The sequence below is a fragment of the Giraffa tippelskirchi genome, chromosome 9, assembly GCF_054371585.1.
Source record: "Giraffa tippelskirchi isolate mGirTip1 chromosome 9, T2T-mGirTip1v1.2.pri, whole genome shotgun sequence".
Taxonomy (NCBI): Eukaryota; Metazoa; Chordata; class Mammalia; order Artiodactyla; family Giraffidae; genus Giraffa; species Giraffa tippelskirchi.
Genome location: NC_137283.1, coordinates 48,590,502 through 48,609,673, shown reverse-complemented (window position 1 = coordinate 48,609,673; position 19,172 = coordinate 48,590,502). Strand labels below are relative to the sequence as shown.

General features: G+C 50.0%; 1 protein-coding gene and 1 pseudogene across 3 annotated transcripts; one reads left to right on the top strand and one right to left on the bottom strand.

Annotated features, from left to right (window-relative positions):
- Positions 1–900: 900 nt before the first annotated feature.
- On the bottom strand, positions 901–19,047 carry TRAIP (TRAF interacting protein). 2 transcript variants are annotated; one of them, XM_081525589.1, is made up of 15 exons: positions 18,842–19,047; positions 12,309–12,366; positions 11,731–11,814; positions 9,675–9,714; positions 8,620–8,747; positions 7,336–7,430; positions 6,795–6,908; positions 5,959–6,046; positions 5,122–5,211; positions 4,595–4,683; positions 2,597–2,752; positions 2,323–2,371; positions 1,910–2,059; positions 1,754–1,804; positions 901–1,546 (listed from the first exon to the last, which is right to left on the bottom strand). In XM_081525589.1, the coding sequence occupies exons 1-15, from the start codon at positions 18,937–18,939 to the stop codon at positions 1,421–1,423; spliced, it is 1,416 nt and encodes a 471-aa protein (XP_081381715.1). In that variant the 5' UTR covers positions 18,940–19,047; the 3' UTR covers positions 901–1,420. The 2 variants fall into 2 exon arrangements, with proteins under 2 accessions (XP_081381715.1, XP_081381716.1); XM_081525590.1 differs by having other exon boundaries at positions 7,336–7,427.
- Positions 15,630–17,949, top strand: LOC145520070 (small nuclear ribonucleoprotein G pseudogene; annotated as a pseudogene). Its single transcript, XR_014064196.1, has one exon. The product of XR_014064196.1 is annotated as a small nuclear ribonucleoprotein G pseudogene (transcript).
- Positions 19,048–19,172: the final 125 nt, after the last annotated feature.

Sequence of the window (19,172 nt, the reverse complement as noted above, 5' to 3'; positions counted from 1 at the left end):
ATTACTGATCTATAAGAAAGCTATTAGCCAGCCATTGCACCCTTAATTTGATGCTGCACTTCCCCTCCCTAACCATCCTTGGCTCAAGGCAGCACCAAAGGAGTCCAACTCCCATAACCAAGAGCATCACTTCCCCCCTCAAGAAGCCCCAGGCTCCCACACACCTGCAGGGGAGCAGGCGGGCACTCTCAGACTGAAGCATTCTCTCTTGTGCCAGGTCCATGCTGGAATGTGCAGAAACAGGTGAACACCCACCCAGTAATGAGAGAGGGAAGTTTAGGGGTCCTCACCTAAACATGCTCAGACACTCAGTTGTGTCCGATTCTTTATGACCCCATGGACTGTAGCCCACCAGACTCCTCTGTCCATGGGATTTTCCAGGCAAGAATACTGGAATGGGTTGCCATTTCCTTCTCCAGGGGATCTTCCTGACCCAGGGATTGAACCTGGGTCTCCTGCACTGCAAGGCAGATTCTTTACCAAGTGAGTCACTAGGGAAGCCCAAGTCCTCACCCAAGTTAGGACTTCAAAGAGAAGTCTTCTGGGAGAAAGTGCTCTTGAAGCCAAGCTGCGCAGGCTAGCAATTTGGCTGGCAGAGTTGAAAGGTGAAGAGGGGGTTGTCACAGGTCACTTGTTGTGCTTGCTGTGAGTTCCCTGTGTGTCTAGACCCTGGTTCACCCATTTGCTCTCCTGCTTATGGCCTTGCACTGTGCCCAGGTTACAGACTGTGGACAAGCTAGGTGACGTCGCTCTTGTTAGAGTCTCCCTGTGCCCTTTGAGAGGGCACATGCCTAAGGGTGGAATTTCTGGGTCTGGGTCTAGGTGAAAGTCGCCCCTTTAGAAAATCATGCAAGTCAGTTTTTTGAAGTGAGTGCAAATTTACCCTCCCAGAGCCAAGAAGAAAAGACCATATCTTTTTTATTTCACATAGAAATCTGCCCCCTCCTTTCCCTACCTATTGCCCATTCCCTGCCCTGCCTGGCCCAGGCCATGCCAACAGCAAGCCAGAGGCAGGCAGAAGCCTGGGCAGGCCGAGGCGGCCTGAGAAGCCTCAAGACTTTGGTGCTTACAGTCAACAAAAGACCCTGGTCTAAGGACCAGAAGTTAGCCCAGCCACATCTGATCATGGCTATAAACGGAAGTCTGCAACAAGGGGCAAGCCCTGCTGGCAGGAACACTGAGCTGATCACATCAGTCCCCACAGGGAGACCCATTGTGATGGGGGGTGGGGCAGGGTGTGTGCAGGAAAAGCAGGTTTCTGGGCCCCACTTTCACCCCCATCTTCTTATTTATCCTTGTCCACAGGGCTGGTCCTAGAAGAGGGGCCATGCCTGCCAAACCCTCTGCCAAGCCGATCACCAGTCCTCAGCCTGTAAGTCAGAGGCATGTATCCGGCCACTGATCAGACTCACTGTTCAAACTACCACAGGAAATTGTCCAGTGTGGCCTGGGAGGGGGTGGGCACTGTCCTGGCCCCCAGTTTCTGCCTAGCCCTGGCCTTGGGCTTTGGTTTAACCGGCAGTGGGCGGATCATAGTTGTGTCGGTCTGAGGGAAATGTCAAGGAAGAGGCCTACAGAGAGGACTGGAATGCAGGGCTCAGCCTTGGGGGTGGGCAGCGCTGCTACATGGGGCAAGGTCTGGCTCTGCCCACCTGGGGCTGCAGCCACCAGTAAGCTGGGGTCTGGGGGTGCAGGTGAGGGATGACGTGGACACCATAGCTTAGCTCAGCCCAACACAGCAAAATAAGGATACAGGCTGGATGAATTTTGTTCGGCCTCCAAGTCCATCGAAGCCTATCCTTACCTAAAGCAGAAGGAAGAGGTGAGTGGGCTGGCCTAATGGGCTAGGGTCACCCAGCCCCACCTGCAAGAAGGCAGACACTTTTCACTTGTGGGAAACCGCACTCACTGCATCTGTGCTGCGGCAGGGCTCTGCCCTGACCTTCTTGGTCTGTTTCTGGCCCAGGACAGCATTCCGGATGAAGACAGGGAACGCACTAGCCAGCTCCTCATCAGGCTCCCCGAGACAGCGCTGGCCCCCCAGCGAGAGCTGGGACTCCTGCAGAGGGGACCCCAGAGCCACATTCGATGAGCCAGGTGGCAGCAAAGAGGAGGGTGGGAGGCATGTGGGAACAGGATCAGGATCTCTGGTGCCTCATCCAGAGGTGGGAAGGAGAGGCAGTAGAGTTCCCAGGGTGGCTCCAGAGTGCTTTAATCTTCCAGGAATGAGAAGGCTCTGGCAAGACCCTGACCTCTCAGAAGCCCAGCTTCATACTCAGTCCTGGCCAAGGAAGGTGACTGCCTGAAGATCGGGGGCCTTACCTGCCTGGGGCCTTTGGGCATCTTCTTGGGAATGTCCTGAACAGGAGAACTGCAAGAGAGAGACGTGAGGATTAATGAGATAAGCAAGAGAAGGGCTTTGTATAGAGTGAGTACTCAGGAGAGAGAAGAAGAGGTGGCTGGAACCAGATTCATGTCCAAACCCAGGTGACCCTCAGTGCCTCGTCAGTCACTCAGAGCTGTTAGCACAGGATCTGCAGAGATCTCTTAGCCATCCTCCCTCCAGGCTGTGGAAGGGCTGGGGACTACCACTTACTGTGCCTTCTCAGGGAAGAGCCTCTTGGCAAGGCCATGCTGGGTGCTGGAGGACTGGGTTGGGGGAGTGTCCACATTAAAGGTGGCATTGAGGTCAATATCATCGCCAAAGGCTGGCCGGCGAAGCTTCAGGCTCAGCATCTCCACGGGAGCTGGGCTATAAGGCAGAGACAGTTTGGTTACTCAAGATCACAGTGGCAACAGCCCTTCAAGCATTAGAGATGGATCAGCTCCAGGGGCCTGGAGCTCACACCTGGTTTAGAGCCATCCTGCAAGGAAACCCTAATCTCTCCAGAAAAAAAAGATTAGTCCTTGGCTTGGTCCTTCACACGGTGGAAGTCTGGAAGACATGCAAGGAAGCAAGCAGAAACCCACAGAAAATCCAAATACACAAATGAAAAACCTTTTGTTCAAGAAGCCTCATTTCTCAGAGTGCATGCAAGGATCCTGTCAGAGAGGTGACCACAGACTGAAACAGATGGATGTTCCTTCCAGTGCTACTTATCATGGCCAGTGGACAGTATTAGAGACTGTCCAAACAACTCCCCTAGGGGGTTGGCACTTTCAGAGCTTGAATATGAGACATACATTCAAGTAGTGTTCCTAGAGACCTCCCTGGTGGTCTGGTGGTTGGTAATCTGCCGTGCAATGCAGGGAATGAGGGTTCGATGCCTGGTCGGGGAAGATCTCACGTGCCACAGCTGGGTGTGTACATCCTAGGGGGGACCAGGGTGTACACAAGCCTCCAGAGCACCTCTGTGGCCCCTGGCACCCAATGGCATCTGAATATGAAGCAGTACCTGTGCAGAAGACAGTAAGCTCATTTCTTCTGAGGAGACTAGGGAAGGGAGTGCAGACGACAGTGGACCCTTCAGTGTGGAGAACAGCAGGAGGACATGGAGCAGGAGGACACAGAGCAGGGGGCCATGGAGCAGGGGGCCACAGAGCAGGAGGACATGGAGCAAGAGGACATGGAGCAGGGGGCCACGGAGCAGCGGGACACGGAGCAGCGGGACACGGAGCAAGAGGACACGGAGCAGCGGGACACGGAGCAAGAGGACACAGAGCAGGGGGCCATGGAGCAAGAGGACACAGAGCAGGGGGCCACGGAGCAGGGGAACACAGAGCAAGAGGACACAGAGCAAGAGGACATGGAGCAGCGGGACACGGAGCAGTAAGGCAAGGGGTGTCCTGCTGCAAGGGGCAGTGCGATTGGCCTGAAGCCTGAAGGTCCACCCCGCCCACAAGGCCAGCTCCATGAGGGCTGAGTGCAGAGGGTCCTGGGAGGTGTTTGGCAAGGGAGTGGTAGGATGCCTAGGGGTTGCTATGCTGGACAGATGGGAGGAGAAAAGGATGGGTCCCAAGCCTCACACAGAGGTGGTAGCAAGGGAAAGGGCCAGGGAGGCAGCTCATAAGTTAGATGGGCAGGCTCTGAGCAAATGAGTGGATGCGCAGAAGAAGCAGCATAGTGATTTTCCAACATTGAAAAGTGGCTCGAATAAAAGCAGCTGGGTCGCTGGGTTGTGTTTTCTGTCTGGACCACGAGCGGGCCAGCCAGGCCTGAGGACCCTCAGCCTGTTGGCTTCCAGGAGGCCACACACACAGGGACACCCATCCCTTGGCCTCTTGGCTCCCTCTGCTGGCAGCTTTAGTGTGACGGTGCTGGGATCAGAGGAGAGCTCTTTTGGTGGGTGGTTTCGTGTTTGTTTCAGAACCTGGGGCAGGCGGATATATTAGGTGAGCTGCTCCATACACAGGATGCTCCTCTCCTTTCTCTGACCATCCCTAGGTCCTTTCTGGTCTCTCTTTGTCAGAGCCCAGGACCTGCCTCAAAGCTGCTTTCCAGTTCAGTCTTGGTTGTCACTCAGGGCAGGAGGTCCACAACCTTCAGGCCGACCTGGGCCACCTACCCCCAACAAAGCCAGAAAGGGTGAAGACACCCTTACCAGGGAGCTCCTCCAGCTTGGAGTCCCTATTCCACCCCAGAGGGTCAACAAACCTCTCTAAAACGAGGCGGTTGATAGTTTCACTGTCTCCTGGTGGCAGCTTCAGGGTTTCCTGCAGTATCGTCAGCTTTTTTTTCAGGCTCTTCAGGAAGGAAAGAGAAGAGTGTGAAAGAAAGGCTGAGGCACCAAGTCCACAGTGACCGCCAAGGATGTGCACAGTACGTATGACAGGCAAGCCCACTGGGACCAGAACAAGGCCTGATAGTCAAATATCAGGCTCAGGAGGCCAGGATCACCTGACCTCAGAACCGCTCTGGCGGAGCCCCTCCTCTGGTGACCTCAAGGATGCAGGTACAGGACAGACTGTGAGCAAGACCCCTATGCTTTCTGTCCTTTGCTGAGAAGCCCAGACCAAAGGCCAAGATTCCTGTCCTGACCCACCCCAAACCAGGAGGATACAGGGAGCCCAGAGCTGCGACCACTGACTGATGCTGGGTTCATGGGCAGAACTCACCCAGCCCAGCTCTTGGAGGGCACATAAACCACCTCTCCTTCCCACCTGCTCATAGATGTTCCTCACCGCGATTTCCTTGTCAGCACTCTGTAAGTCCTTCTGAGACGACCTCAGCTCCAACTTGGCCTGGTCCAGTTCAGAGCAGACTGTCTGCAACTGCAAGAAAGTGTAAGGAGTGAAGGATGAACACAGGGGTGGCTGTGTGCCCTGCTCCCACCTGCTGCTACACTAGCTCATGGGAGCCCAGGCCCAGGAGGAGCGGGGGACACAGGGAAGACCCAAGCTCCATGGGGTTGGACCTTAGTCTTAGTCTGGCAGCGTTCATCTGGAGCAGTCCAGGGCTCCTCCCTATATCCATGCCGAGATGCACCATGCCCAGAAATAAAAGCAGCTGTGTTGACTGATTCAGGTTTCAAGAGGCCTTCTACAGGGAGTTCCCTGGTGGTCTAGTGGTGAGAATTCTGGGCTTTCACTGCCAATGGCCCAGGTTCAATCCCTTGTCAGGGAACCGAGGAACAAGGGGAATAAGCCAAATGGCAAAACACACACACAATAAATAAATAAAATCAACCGCAAAGAAAAGAACAAGAGGCCTCCTCCTCTAGGCCTGGAACAAAAAACAGGCCCCTGAAGCCATTACATTTGGGACCTATGTGCCCCAGGCAGCTGAGAGATACCCAGAGAGCAGAGGAAAACAGAAGTGTGCAGGTGCTGGGGCGACAGGTACGTGACCTACCACCCTAAGCAGACAAGCCATGCAAGCCAGAGTCAGTGCCTAGTGAGGACCAGAAGCCAGTCTCTGTGAGTCATCCCACAGCCCCAGGGCCTTGCCTAGGAGACACTCACACGCATGACAAAAGGACAGCCACCTCTCCCCTCACCCTCGGCTCCCCATTAAGTTACCTTCCTTCTGGAAGAAAACAAGTCCTTCTTCAGTTTGTCAGCTAGCTCCCCTGAGGCCTTCCGTGCCTCTTTTAGATTCTCATACTCTCTACGAAGGGACCACGGAAAGAGATGTCAGCCCAGGACACCCCCTAGTCAGACTGAGTCACAGCACCAAGCAAACACAAAGCCTGGTCCAACCCCTTGGCCCTTCTCATTCCAACTCTGACACCCGAGCCCAGCAGGGACCAGCTGGTGCTGTGGGGGGTCGAGCACCCCAGACGCTAGAAGAGCTAGTGAAGCTCTTGTTTCCTGCCTGCCTGCAGGCACTGGAGATTTGAGAGGGTGTGCAGGAAACCCTGGCCCCACTAGGAGGCCCCCTACATCACCTGGCTGCGCACAAGGCATAGGGGATCCTTCATACCTGTCAGCCAAGTGGCCCCTTTTCTCCAACCCCACACCCATGGGAGTGAACACCTGAGCTAAGTTTCTGATGCAAGCCAGGCAGGGTCAGTAACCGCGTGCTAATGGGGAACAGGCTCCAGATATCAAACTGGAGAACGGCGAGCTGTGCCAACCTCCTTAGAAATAACACTTATAATTCACATGCAATTCTCTCAATAATCCTGTGAGGCAGGTTATTATTATCTCCATTCAGGAAGCTAAGGATCAGAGACGTTAAGAAACTGGCTCCTGGCCACACAGTAAGAGGTGGGATGTGGTTCAAACGAAGGCAGCAGGGCTCCAGAGCCTGCTCCTTCCTCGGCCTGCTCTGCTTCACAAGAGACGGGCAACACGCGGAGGGGCATGGCTTGGGGGCCATGATTCAGCTTGGATACAGGGGCCAGAGTACCCACTTCTTGAGGGACACGCAGTACACAGCCAACTGCTCCACCGCGGATTGTCCCACACCCATGTCTCGGATCATCTCCTCCACCTCGGGCCGCTGGCTCTGGAGTAGGAGCTCGATTCTGAAAAACACCCGGCCCACGGCATTTAAAATCTGGAGGCTGATGGGTAGGTACCCAGTGCAGCTCTGCCTCCCTTTGCTGCCGTTGCTATGGAGACAGCCTGAGCTGCTAGGATGCTTTAGCAGGCGGCTCTGCCCAAAGAAAGGCCCCAGTGCAGAGCTCAGCACAGCTGCAGGGACACTGCTGAGGGAGAAGGGGTGCTGACAGAGGGCCTCAGGTCAGGGATCCCCAGGGAGAGGTTCTTGGAACAAAAGCCCTGCTAGGTTTCCCATGGAAGGTGGAGGAGCCCGCAGAGGCTGAGTAAGGCCTGAGGCCCCTGTGGCCTACGGAGAGCAGAGCCACTGAGCTGAGCCAACCCCAGCTGTAGCCCTGAGAGCCATGCCCCGGGGGTGCAAGGGCACAAGGTAGGCCCCAGCTCTAAGCTCACCGCTCCATGCTCTTCATCTTGCTCCGGAGTCGGCGGGCCTCCTCCCGTGCTTGCTTGGCCTCATCTTGCTGCTGCTCCAAGTACTTCATCTGCTTCTGAAGAGCAAATGCACCCCCACATGTCTGTTGCTTGGAGGCTCCCAGGGGTCAAGGCTAAAGTCGCTGGGAGAACTCCACCCTAGAACTGTCTGCTTTTGAAAATGCTGATAAGCATGTGCTCTAGCCCCAGGAGGTAAGACTCCTGGGCCCCACTCTGGTGTGTGCTTTTGCTGCTACGAGGCCCTGTACCAGCTGCTTCCTCACTCCCCTGGCTTGCTTCCTCCTGAGATACGTCTTACCATCAGCATAGCCCACTCTCAGCATCTAAAGGCCTGCTGGGGGCTGCCAGGGTCCAGGGACCTACTGTGTAGGAAGCTGAAGAAGCCTGGAACACAGATCCAAGACATGCTATCCATCAGCTATGGACAGTTGCCAGGGTAGGACAGCTGCCCTCAGCACCTGGCCACTTCATCTCCAACCTGGGAACGCCAACACACTCCTGCTCTGCGGCCAGGTGCTGGTTCACTCCTTCCTTCCCATTGGCCAGGCCACGTGATCCAATCCAGCCACCAAGCAGAGCCAGAAACGGTGAACACCTTGGGGCCCTATCTGTTCACCCAGATGGGTCCTTTTCCTTTTCAAATGGCATCCGGCAAGGACTGGCTCCTTCATATGAGGTCAGAATATCAACTATGGATTCAGATCAATCACCTCCTGCCCCTTGGAGAGCAAGAGGCTCACCAACCCAGGCTGATACAAAATTCATCTGGGTCTAGAGCTGCTTGCTCTGCAGGCTTTGATCTGCCCGGTCAGCTCAGCACAGCTGACTTCAAAGGCCCCCTGCTTCTCTCTGGGATGCTGTTTGATGTGGCTCCAGAGAGCAGCCCAGCCAAGGACAGGCTCGCTAATGGAAGGTTCTTCAGGCTGGCTTTGTCAGTGGAGTACAAACCACTTTGGGAAACATGGCCTAGGCTCACTGAGGTCTCGGTTGAGCAGTCCTTCCACGAAGCACTGGGCAGGCCTCACCTCTCCAAACTAACTAGTACAACATCCACAGGTGCGGGCAAGACCCTTTTCTCATGGGCTGGGTAGGAGGCCTGGGGAAGATGGAATTTCCCTCTATTTTACAACTATACAGACCACGGTATTGACCAAGGCAGACATAAAAGACAAGCCCAGTGTGGTGAGCTCAGGAAGAAGACTGTATCTCCCCAGCAACCTGTGCCCACGGGGGCTGGGGACCCACCTTGAGGGCGGAGCACAGCATCTCGGCCTTGTCCAAGGCCCTCTGCAGGGACTCCACAGTGGCGTTGCGCTCATCCAGAGTGTCCCGCAGAGAGTCGATGATGAGCTGGCTGTCTCGTTTTTCCTTCTCTGGAGCAGGGGTGGGGGACAGAGGGAGAGGAGAGGCCTGTCCACTGTGCACTATGAAAATCTGGGCCCTTGGGCCCCAGCACCACACCCCAGAGCCAGGTGAGGAACAAGTCATGGGCCACAAAGTCAGGCAGCCTGCTTATCTCTCTGGCAAGCACCAAACCAGGGACGCCCAGCCATTCTGGGGATGAGACCCTTTTTCTGCTGCTCAGAGTTACTGAGTAGAGCATCTGTGGAGTAAAGATCTCACTGCTCCCTGATCTCACGGGTCTAGTTAATTCATCATCCCAGAACTCAAGCACTGAAAAAGTCAAAGTGAAAGCTGCTCTGTCGTGTCCGACTCTTTGCGACCCCATGGACTATACAGTCCATGGAGTTCTCCAGGCCAGAACACTGGAGTGGGTAGCTTTTCCCTTCTCCAGGGAATCTTCCCAACCCAAGGATCGAACCCAGGTCTCCCACATTGCAGGCAGATTCTGTACCAGCTGAGCCACAAGGGAAGCCCAAGAATACTGGAGTGGGTAGCCTATCCCTTCTCCAGGGATCTTCCCAACCAGGAAATCAAACCAGGGTCTCCTGCATTGCAGGTGGATTCTTTACCAACTGAGCTATGAGGGAAACCCTCAAGCATGTTCCTGCCAAATCTGGCAGCGGAACCCTCAACTACAATATTCTGACCTGTCAGGTAGACTCCTCCCAGACTGGGTCCTAGGCAAGCAGCCCCAGACAAAGAAGAGGCTCACCTCATCTAGGTGAACAGCATCAGTCATCTCCCTTTCCTTTCCTTTTCTGCCATCACAAGAGCTGATATGTCTTGGATATATCAAGCAGGGAGAGCCCCTGGATATCCCAGAAGGCTGAGGCCTTCCTCCCAAGCCTCAGTTCAGTACCCAAGTCGGGGGCTTCCCAAGGCCCCTGGGAACTCACCTTTCTGGGAAAGCAGGGCTCTGGTATTATCCAGTTCATTCTGCAAGGCAATACTCACAGTAAGCAGCAAGAAGGCATCACAGCTGGCCCCCACCCAGACTCACATAAGGTCTGTGGGGAGCCCCAGGCAGGGACAATGAGGCCTGTGGGCCCAGAGAAGCATGAACCTGCTGCTCCTCAAGGCCAAGCGAGATCAACAAGGGAGACAGAAGCCTTGCTTTGTCTCTGAGTGTCGTTTTAAAAAGTCAGTAAAATGAAGATAATCTCAGGTACAAGACCCTAGGACGGGAAAAGAGGCATAACGGGGGCAAAAGAAGTGGAGCCTGGCCTGTGCAGTCGGTTTTATGGCAGAGGCTTCCATCGTTTCCTCGGGCCTGTGCCTGCCCTGACCCTCCCTGGCATTAGCTGGACCCACTGGGGACACAGATTTGGGATTGCCGAGCACCCCGGGCCACACTGCTCCCTCCACCCTGGGTCCTACCTGCTTCATGGTCTACCCATTCCCAGCCCTAAGCTGGCTCTGTGTACCAGGACTCTTCCAGCCCCAGAATCCAATAGGGTAGGGGAGCCAAGACAATTCTGCACCCCTGGATGAAACCTCACCTGCGCTAGGCTCTAACCAGACTGTTGTGAGGGTCAAACGAGCCTCCCCAAGCCTGTGCCTATGTTCCAAAGTCACTGCCACAGAACCACTGAGAGGCTGGAGCAGAAGAGAGCTCCACTCCCATTCAGGAGTCCCATGCACTCAACACACTTGTGGGCAAGAGATGTGTCTACTCCGTAAGCAGGAAAACCAGGCTCAGTAGACGTGAAAGGCTTGGCCTAGGGTCCACGGTGGTAGCTGGATGCAGAACAATCCTCATCCAGGTTACTCTTCCCAGGTCAATGCAAGACTCAGTATTATGACCAACACAAGGCCAGGTCCCTGTTTGTGGCTAAGCTCCTGTTGTCAAACTCTCTACTCAAGACTCTGGGGCAGGAGCTATTGGTGGCTGAGCTGGTTAAACAGGCTGGACATCTCAAGTGGAAGCCGTGGGTAGAGAAGGGCACACACGGGCTGCCTAAGAGCAGCTGCCAGCCCAACCTTACCACTAGTCCCCTAGCACCTTCCATACCCAAGCAGGGTGCCTTCCAAGCCCTTGCTCCAAACTACTCAAGATTTTGCCTTCCTGTCTCCCAGATATGGCCTAGAATATCAGAAAGAACTGAAGCTGCCTTTGTTGCTTTTCTCACAAGGAGGACACGGCTTAAAACTGGGAGCAAAAAAAAAAACAAAACTGGGAGCAGTTGCCATGACGATGAACACGTTAGCTTTAAGCACAAAAGCTCCACGTTCTTGAAGCAGTGAGGTTCCAAGGACGTCACAGCCCCCCCGGGGGCCAGGGCCAAATGAATCCTAATCTGACAGATGCCCAGAAAATTAACCCTCAGAGTCCAGGTTCACTTGCGAACCCCAATCCCACTTCCTTGAGAGGTTTCTGCCAATCCAACCCCTTTGTGCACAAAGCAAGCTAAATCTTAGGCTTGGAGGGGAAGCAGTAGCAGTGTGGGAGGGAATCCACCCACCCTCCCCTGCAGGTGGGTTTCCATCCTGGCTGCGTATCTTGATTCCAGGGGCCCTGCCCTCCACTCCTGCTCTGGGAAAGACTCAGGCACCTGGATACATACCAAGCTGCCCAGGCAGTTGTGAGGCACAGGCAGCTTTGCGAACAGTTGGTTCACACATCTTCCCTGGCTGAGGACTGGAAAAGATGGTTGTAGATCCTTTGCAAGGTGAGGGGACTTCGAGAGACACATTCTAAACTATGGTAAGAACTGCTCTGAAATCCCAAGGGGAGGGCTCACAGTCAAGTGGCTCCCTTCCTCCCTGACGGAGGATTTCTCCAATGACTAGAACATTATCAATTATTCTCTGCTCTCACTGTCCCTTGAAATCTCTATCAAGTCTCCCCTTCCAGAACCCATCTCCAGGCTCTAGATACCCTCTCTGGGTAGGAGCAGAAAGTGAACTCTCAGAGGGCCTGGGATTCAGCAGAATGAGATAAAGTCTGGGTACCTTTAAGAATTCTGCATCTAAGACATTCTCCTCCTCCTGGGCAAGGTCAAAGTAGAGCTTATTGATAATGGTTCTTTTGCCGACCTGAATGAAAGAATGAGACAGTGTGACTGCATAGCTGGGTCATGGGCAAGGAGGACAGGGGACATGCAGCCCATCTCCCATCTCCCGCCTAACCTTTCACAGCACATCCCTTGGAGTGAGGTGACCTCTGCAATCCTGTAGGTGTCCCAAGCTGGGTACCACTAGTTACTGAAGTCATGTCATTACAGATCCATGTGGTAACTGCTCAAAAGATACCCCAACTCTAGGTGCCGGGCATCGCAGGGGAAAGGCAGATAAGCAGACCAAATCTAGCCAGGTGAAGACTGGCCCAGGCAACGAGTCCATCTGCCAGCTACCCTTGGGCATAAGCAGGCCTCCCGAGCCACTTAAGAACACAAGTGAGGCTCAACCAGCCTCAAACTAGGAGGTCCAGATAGGTCAAAGACATTGCTTTGCTTCAGAGATCTCTCTTCATCCTTGCTCCCTGGCAAGGAGTGTCTTTAGCTGAGGAGTTTTCACCCCACCAACTTCACCTGGATTCGGCACTGTGGGCAGGTCCGACTTGGTGCTGTCTCAAACCACTGAATTAGGCTGGAATGAGAACAGAAAAACAGACTGGTTTTAGGGGGAGACATAGAGGCCAGGTAGCCACCCTGACCATTACAGCATCTGTCCTGCTCCTCCCCAACCCATTGCCTGCCCACCCAGGTGGGCAGTACCTCAGGTAGTGATGGTATATCCCACAAGGCCTGACTGGTACAAGCAATCCAACCAACTGGCCGTTTTTTTTTTTTTTGGCCCTTGCTGGCTTGGACTTCTCTCCCCTGAGCTGTAATTTTATCAACCTTCTAGCCTTTGATTGGGGTTAGGGGCAATGGTCAAAGTCAGGGTCCCTCAGAGATAGGAATTATAATACTCCAAAGGGGTAACTTTCAAAGTGAGGGTAAACTAGAGGTAGCAAGCAGAAGTAAAAGTAAAACACAGCCCAGCTATGCACCATCAATCTGCCCTAAACTTTAATTAAAATATTCTTCTACTAGGGAATTATCTAGTGGTCCAGTGGGAAAGGACTCTGTGCTTTCACTGCCTGGTTGGGGAACTAATATCCCACAAGCCAGGTGGTGCAGTCAAAACAAAAACACAATGTAGTAGACAATCTACTAGTTGGCCTACTTGCAGACAATCCCCCTCCAGGGAGCAGGAAAAACTGTCCTTTCAGGAAGATGATACCATCTTTCTAGACTGCAATTTTTTTCCGTAAATAATTTTTCAAATACATATAACCATGCACGATGACGGACTACTACACAGCAAGGAGAATGAATGAGTCTACAACTCAGAACAAATTATGGGTGAATTACATAAACGTAAGATTGAAGAAAAGAAGCCTGATACCAAAAAAACCCCAAACCAGTACACTGTGTTTAATTCCACTCACATAAAGTAAAAGGTAGGCAAAACTCATCTATATTGCTGGAAATCAAGACAGTGGCTATCCTTCTGTGTGGAGGAAAGGCGGGCTGGTGGGAGTAACTGGAAGACTGCTCTTGGACTCTTTAATCCACAGAGACTGGTAAGAGGCCAGAGGAGAAATGCAGGCAAGGCTTTCTTGGGACTGCACCAGGACGGAGCAAAAATAAGCAACAGGTCCTTGCTTGCAACGGCGCTGGGGGGCGGGGAGTGAGGAGTGGGTTCCTCATATGGGGTGAGTGCAGCAGGCGGATTGGCAGGTTGAACCACAGGGGTAGCTTAGGTGTGGGTGTGCCCACCCCTTTGGTGGTCCTGTGTGGAGGGATCCTGTACAGTACCCTGGTTTTGCTCCAGGACCTCAGAAATGGCAGCTGAGTTTTGGTCTTTTTGTATCTTCTTGTTCATAGTTTGCCCCAGCTGAGCCTGCATGTAGCTATTTTTAGTCCTTGAGAGTTTCTTTGTGTTCTGTTGTTTAAGGAGGCATTTGTCCAGGTGCAAATGCAAGCACTCTGGAAGAGTGTCCCAAGTCCCAGTCTTTCTCAACAGGAGGTTTCTGGAGTGCTGATGTCTAGTTTCTTGCTCTGAATTCTGGTTGCATGGGTGTGTTCAGTTTGCAAAAATTCTGCAAGCTATACATTTCTTATATTTGTACTTTTATGTATTATACTATATTTCAGTATAATGCTTTGTTTTAAGGTAAACAGTTACACAAGGGAAAGCACTGCATATTGTAAACTAGAACATAACCACAGAGACTTCAGACACTGGAATTGTCACCCACCGTGACAGACACACTATGCCGGATAAACAAAAGTTAAGATTTAAAATACCAAAAGAGAAATTGAGAATAAAAGGTAATATATCAGAATTGAATAAGAAATAAACAAATTCCAAAACTGAACAAATGGCCCAAATTAAGAATTCAACAGATGAATTTCATAGCAGTTTAGGCAGAGTTGAAGAATCAGTACATTGAAAGATATGTCAGAGGAAACACTGAGAATTAGAAAGGTGGAAAAATACATAAGAAATGATAAGAGATATAAAAGTTACCTTGAGGTCTAGGATACATATAATTAGAAGTTCCAGGAAGAAAGTGTTAGGTAGAATAATGCCCTCCCCTCTATGTCCTAATTACCAAAACTTGTGAATATGCTACCATATACAACAAGAGTAATTTGGAGATGTGATTAAGTTAAGGAGATGGGGAGATTATCCAGGGGTGTCTCATGTAATCACAAATGTCCTTATAAGAGAGACAGGAGTGTCAGAGTCATACAGAGAGGTTTGAAGATGTAACACTGCTGACTTTGAAGATGGCGAAAGGGGCCATGAGCCAAAGAAGGCACAGCCCCACTTCCATCTTCATTTTAACCAAGCAAAACCCACTTTGGAACTTCTGATCTCCAAAATTATAAAATAATTACTGTTGTCTTAAGCCACTAAGTTAGTGGTAATTTGTTACAGCAGAATTGAGATGCTAATATAGAAAGAAAAGAGATAATGGAATAGAGGCAATATATGAAGAAATAATGGCTGATAGTTCCCCAGAACTGAGTAAAGAAATTATTCCACAAGTTAAAGAAACCTCATGAATTTCAAGCAGAATAAATAAAAACAGTAACAAAAAGAGAATTGAGGTATATATTATTGTTAGACAAAACAAGCTTTAAGTTAAAAAAGCATACAGGAGATAATGACTTTATATATTGATAAGAGGCTAGTGGAGGTGATGGAATTCCAGTTGAGCTATTTCAAATCCTGAAAGATGACCCTGTGAAAGTGCTGCACTCAATATGCCAGCAAATCTGGAAAACTCAGCAGTGGCCACAGGACTGGAAAAGGTCAGTTTTCATTCCAATCCCAAAGAAAGGCAATGCCAAAGAATGCTCAAACTACCGCACAATTGCACTCATCTCACACGCTAGCAAAGTAATGCTTAAAATTCTCCAAGCCAGGCTTCAACAGTACGTGAACCGTGAACTTCCAGATGTTCAAGCTGGTTTTAGAAAAGGCAGAGGAACCAGAGATCAAATTCCCAACATCCGATGGATCATCGAAAAAGCAAGAGAGTTCCAGAAAAATATCTATTTCTGCTTTAGTGACTATGCCGAAGCCTTTGACTGTGTGGATCACAATAAACTGTGGAAAATTCTGAAAGAAATGGGAATACCAGACCACCTGACCTGCCTCTTGAGAAACCTGTATGCAGGTCAGGAAGCAACAGTTAGAACTGGACATGGAACAACAGACTGGTTCCAAATAGGAAAAGGAGTACGTCAAGGCTGTATATTGTCACCCTGCTTGTTCAACTTATATGCAGAGTACATCATGAGAAACTCTGGGCTGGAGGAAGCACAAGCTGGAATCAAGATTGCTGGGGGAAATATCAATAACCTCAGATATGCAGATGACACCACCCTTATGGCAGAAAGTGAAGAAGAACTAAAGAGCCTCTTGATGAAAGTGAAAGAGGAGAGTGAAAAAGTTGGCTTAAAGCTCAACATTCAGAAAACTAAGATCATGGCATCCGGTCCCATCTCTTCATGGCAGATAGATGGGCAAACAGTGGAAACAGTGGCCGACTTTATTTTTCTGGGCTCCAAAATTACTGCAGATGGTGATTGCCGCAATGAAATTAAAAGATGCTTACTCCTTGGAAGGAAAGTTATGACCAACCTGGACAGCATATTAAAAAGCAGAGACATTACTTTGCCAACAAAGGTCCATCTAGTCAAGGCTATGGTTTTTCCAGTGGTCACGTATGGATGTGAGAGTTGAACTATAAAGAAAGCTGAGCACCAAAGAATTGATGCTTTTGACCTGTGGTGTTGGAGAAGATTCTTGAAAGTCCCTTGGACTGCAAAGAGATCCAACCAGTCCATCCTAAAGGAGATCAGTCCTGGGTGTTCATTGGAAGGACTGATGTTGAAGCTGAAACTCCAATACTTTAGCCACCTGATGCGAAGAGCTGACTCATTGGAACAGACCCTGATGCTGGGAAAGATTGAGGGCAGGAGGAGAAGGGGACAACAGAGGATGAGATGGTTGGATGGCATCATCGACTCAATGGACATGGGTTTGGGTGGACTCCGGGAGTTGGTGATGGACAGGGAGGCCTGGCGTGCTGCGGTTCATGGGGTTGCAAAGAGTCGGACAGGACTGTGAGACTGAACTGAACTGAACTGAAAAGGCTCACTCCAACAAGAAATAACAATTATAAACATATATATACCTAACAAAATATACATGAAAGAAAATTGTACAGAATTAAGGGAGAAATAGCAAGTTCTACAATAAAAGTTGGAGGTACCAATATTACACAATTTCAATAATGGATAGAACAATCAGACAGATGATCAATATGGAAACAGAAGACTTGAACAACACTTTAAACTAACTAACCTAACAGATGTATACTCCCTCCAACAATAGCAGAAAACACATTCTTCTCAAGTGCACATGGAACATTCTCTAGGATAGGCCATATGGTGGGCCACAAAACAAGTCTTAAAAGTTTTTAAAAGACTGAAAATCACACAAAATATATTTTCTGATCAAAATAGAATGAAACTAAAAATCAATAACCAAAGAAAAATGGAAAATTCACAAATGTGTAGAAATTAAACAACACACTCTTAGACAACCAATGGGTCAAAGAAGAAATCGCAAAGGAAATAAGAACATACCATGAGATTAATGAAAATGAAAACATATCAAAACTGTAAGACAGCTAAAGCAGTGCCAAGAGGGAAACTGATAGCTTTAAACACACACAGTAAAAGTGAAGATACCAATTATGATGGCTATTATTAAAAAAAAAAAAACAAGTTTGGCAAGGATGTGGAGAAACTGGAACCCTTGTGAATTGTTAGTAGGAATGTAAAATGGTGCAGCTGACACGGGAAAACAGAAGGGCAGCTTTTCAAAACATTAAACATAGAATTACCATACGATCCAGCTATTCCACCTCTGGGGATAATCCAAAATAAATGACACTAGGAACTTGAAAATATACTTGTACACCAATGTTCATAGTAACATTACGCATAGTAGCCAAAACATGGAAACAACCCAACGTGTATTAACAGATGAAGGGACAAACAAAATGTGGTATTTTCATATAATGAATAATAATCCTTTAGTCATAAAAAGGAGTAAAATTCTGAAACATGCTACAACATGGATGAACCTTGAAAACACTATGCTTAGAGAAATAAGCCAAACTTAAAAGAACCAACTGTTGTGATTTCACTTATAGGAGGTCCCTAGAAAAGAAAAATTCAAGGAGACAGAAAGTAAAACAAGTTTCCATGGGCTGTGGGAAGGGGAGAATGGAAAATTATTGTTTAAAGGATTCAGTGCTTAGTTTGGACTGATGGAAACGTTCTGGAAATAGTGGTGAAGGTTACACAACGTTATGAATGTACTTAATGCCACTGAATTGCACCCTTAAAATGGTCAAAATGGAAGGCATCTTTGAGCTCACTGAGTAAACAATCTCCTGAAAAATTTTTTAAATTTTATGAAGTTGTCATTGAAATTAAATGGAGGCAGACATGTCCAAGAAATACTGCAGGAATTTGATCCCTTCATGAATCTTGTGAGAGATGAATGTGTGAAGCTGGGCAACAGAACAATACTGAAATGGTGGTAATATGAGAAAACAGTATCATCATGTCAGAAGTTTTGGAGCAAGTATAAACAAAGGCTGTGTTCACTAGAGAAATCAATTGCTTCCATATGTCCTTTCCAAAGGGCCTGTTTTACTATGATATAAAAATCAGATCGTATATATTTTCATACTGAACTTTTTTGTTAAGTAAACTTTTGCAAAATGTTACATGTTATGTTTTATATATATATATTTCTACAATAGAACAGTGTATAGTGAAAAAAAAGGAAAAGGAAAAGATGGTTGATTTTATGTTATGTTAATTTTATGTTAAATTTTATTTCATCAAAATTTAAAAAACGAACTCGGACTCAGCCTGTCCACAGCTACCAGGGGGATCTCCCCACCAGCTGCGCTCTCAACAGAATGGTCCTACCAGTCAGCAGAACACCTTGATTCCAGAGCACCTCCTTGCCGTTAGATGTTAATTTGGGTTTGCTGAGGTCAGTCAATACAGTGGAGTGTCTGACCAAGAAGATGACTCTGGACAGAATCATTCCAAACCATCAAGCAAACCACAACAAATCCAGTAGACTGTTGGCTACCAGGTCTGGCAGAAAACAAAGAGCTCACTAATTTGGTGAAAGCATCTGCACGGACAAATAATTTTGAAACCACATCTCTCTGCAAGCCAATCAAAGAAAGCTCTACTCTGTCTTCATTAAACCAAGCCTTGTACTTTCCCCTCCACCACCCCAACCCCAACCCCAAGCCCCGGCCTCAGCTCAGTTGTCACCTCCTCGGGGAAGCCTGCCATACAACTCGCCTCTGCCCAGGTCAGGAACTCTCGTGGGACTTCCATCTAACGCCTTCCTCATCACCAGTCTGGGGCTCCGGGACGGGTCGCCCGGAGCCCCGACACCCCACAGTCCTGTAGCCCTACGGGAGCGAGGGCCCAGCTCCAACACAGCGCTCACTCACCACTGCGAGTGGAAGGTGTGGCCGCAATGGATGGCGGCCACGTCGCGGGATTGATCAAAGAAGTCGGAGCAGATGGTGCACAGGGCACGGATAGGCATGATGACTGGTCGGTCTCCAGTCGCCGAGGTAGCCAAGGAAACGGCGACGGGTCAGGCTTGGTGGCCGTGCCTCCGTGTCTTCTCTAGCTTCGAATTTGGCTCCACGGCGCAACTTCCGGGAGAGGATCGGAAGTGGCTGCATGGAAGGTTAGGTCCCGATTGGACGAACCCTCAGGGGGCGGGGCTTAGCGGCCCCCAGGCCGTGAAGAATCCTGGGGCGGAGCGCGGACCTG

Coding starts and splice junctions, on each gene's coding strand:
- TRAIP (XM_081525589.1), bottom strand. CDS start 18,939: ATGCCTATCCGTGCCCTGTGCACCATCTGCTCCGACTTCTTTGATCAA. Junction 4,684..5,121: donor GTGCTGACAAGGAAATCGCG/GTGAGGAACATC, acceptor TCCTTCCTGAAG/AGCCTGAAAAAAAAGCTGAC. Junction 1,547..1,753: donor GAACAAAATTCATCCAGCCT/GTATCCTTATTT, acceptor CATTTCCCTCAG/ACCGACACAACTATGATCCG.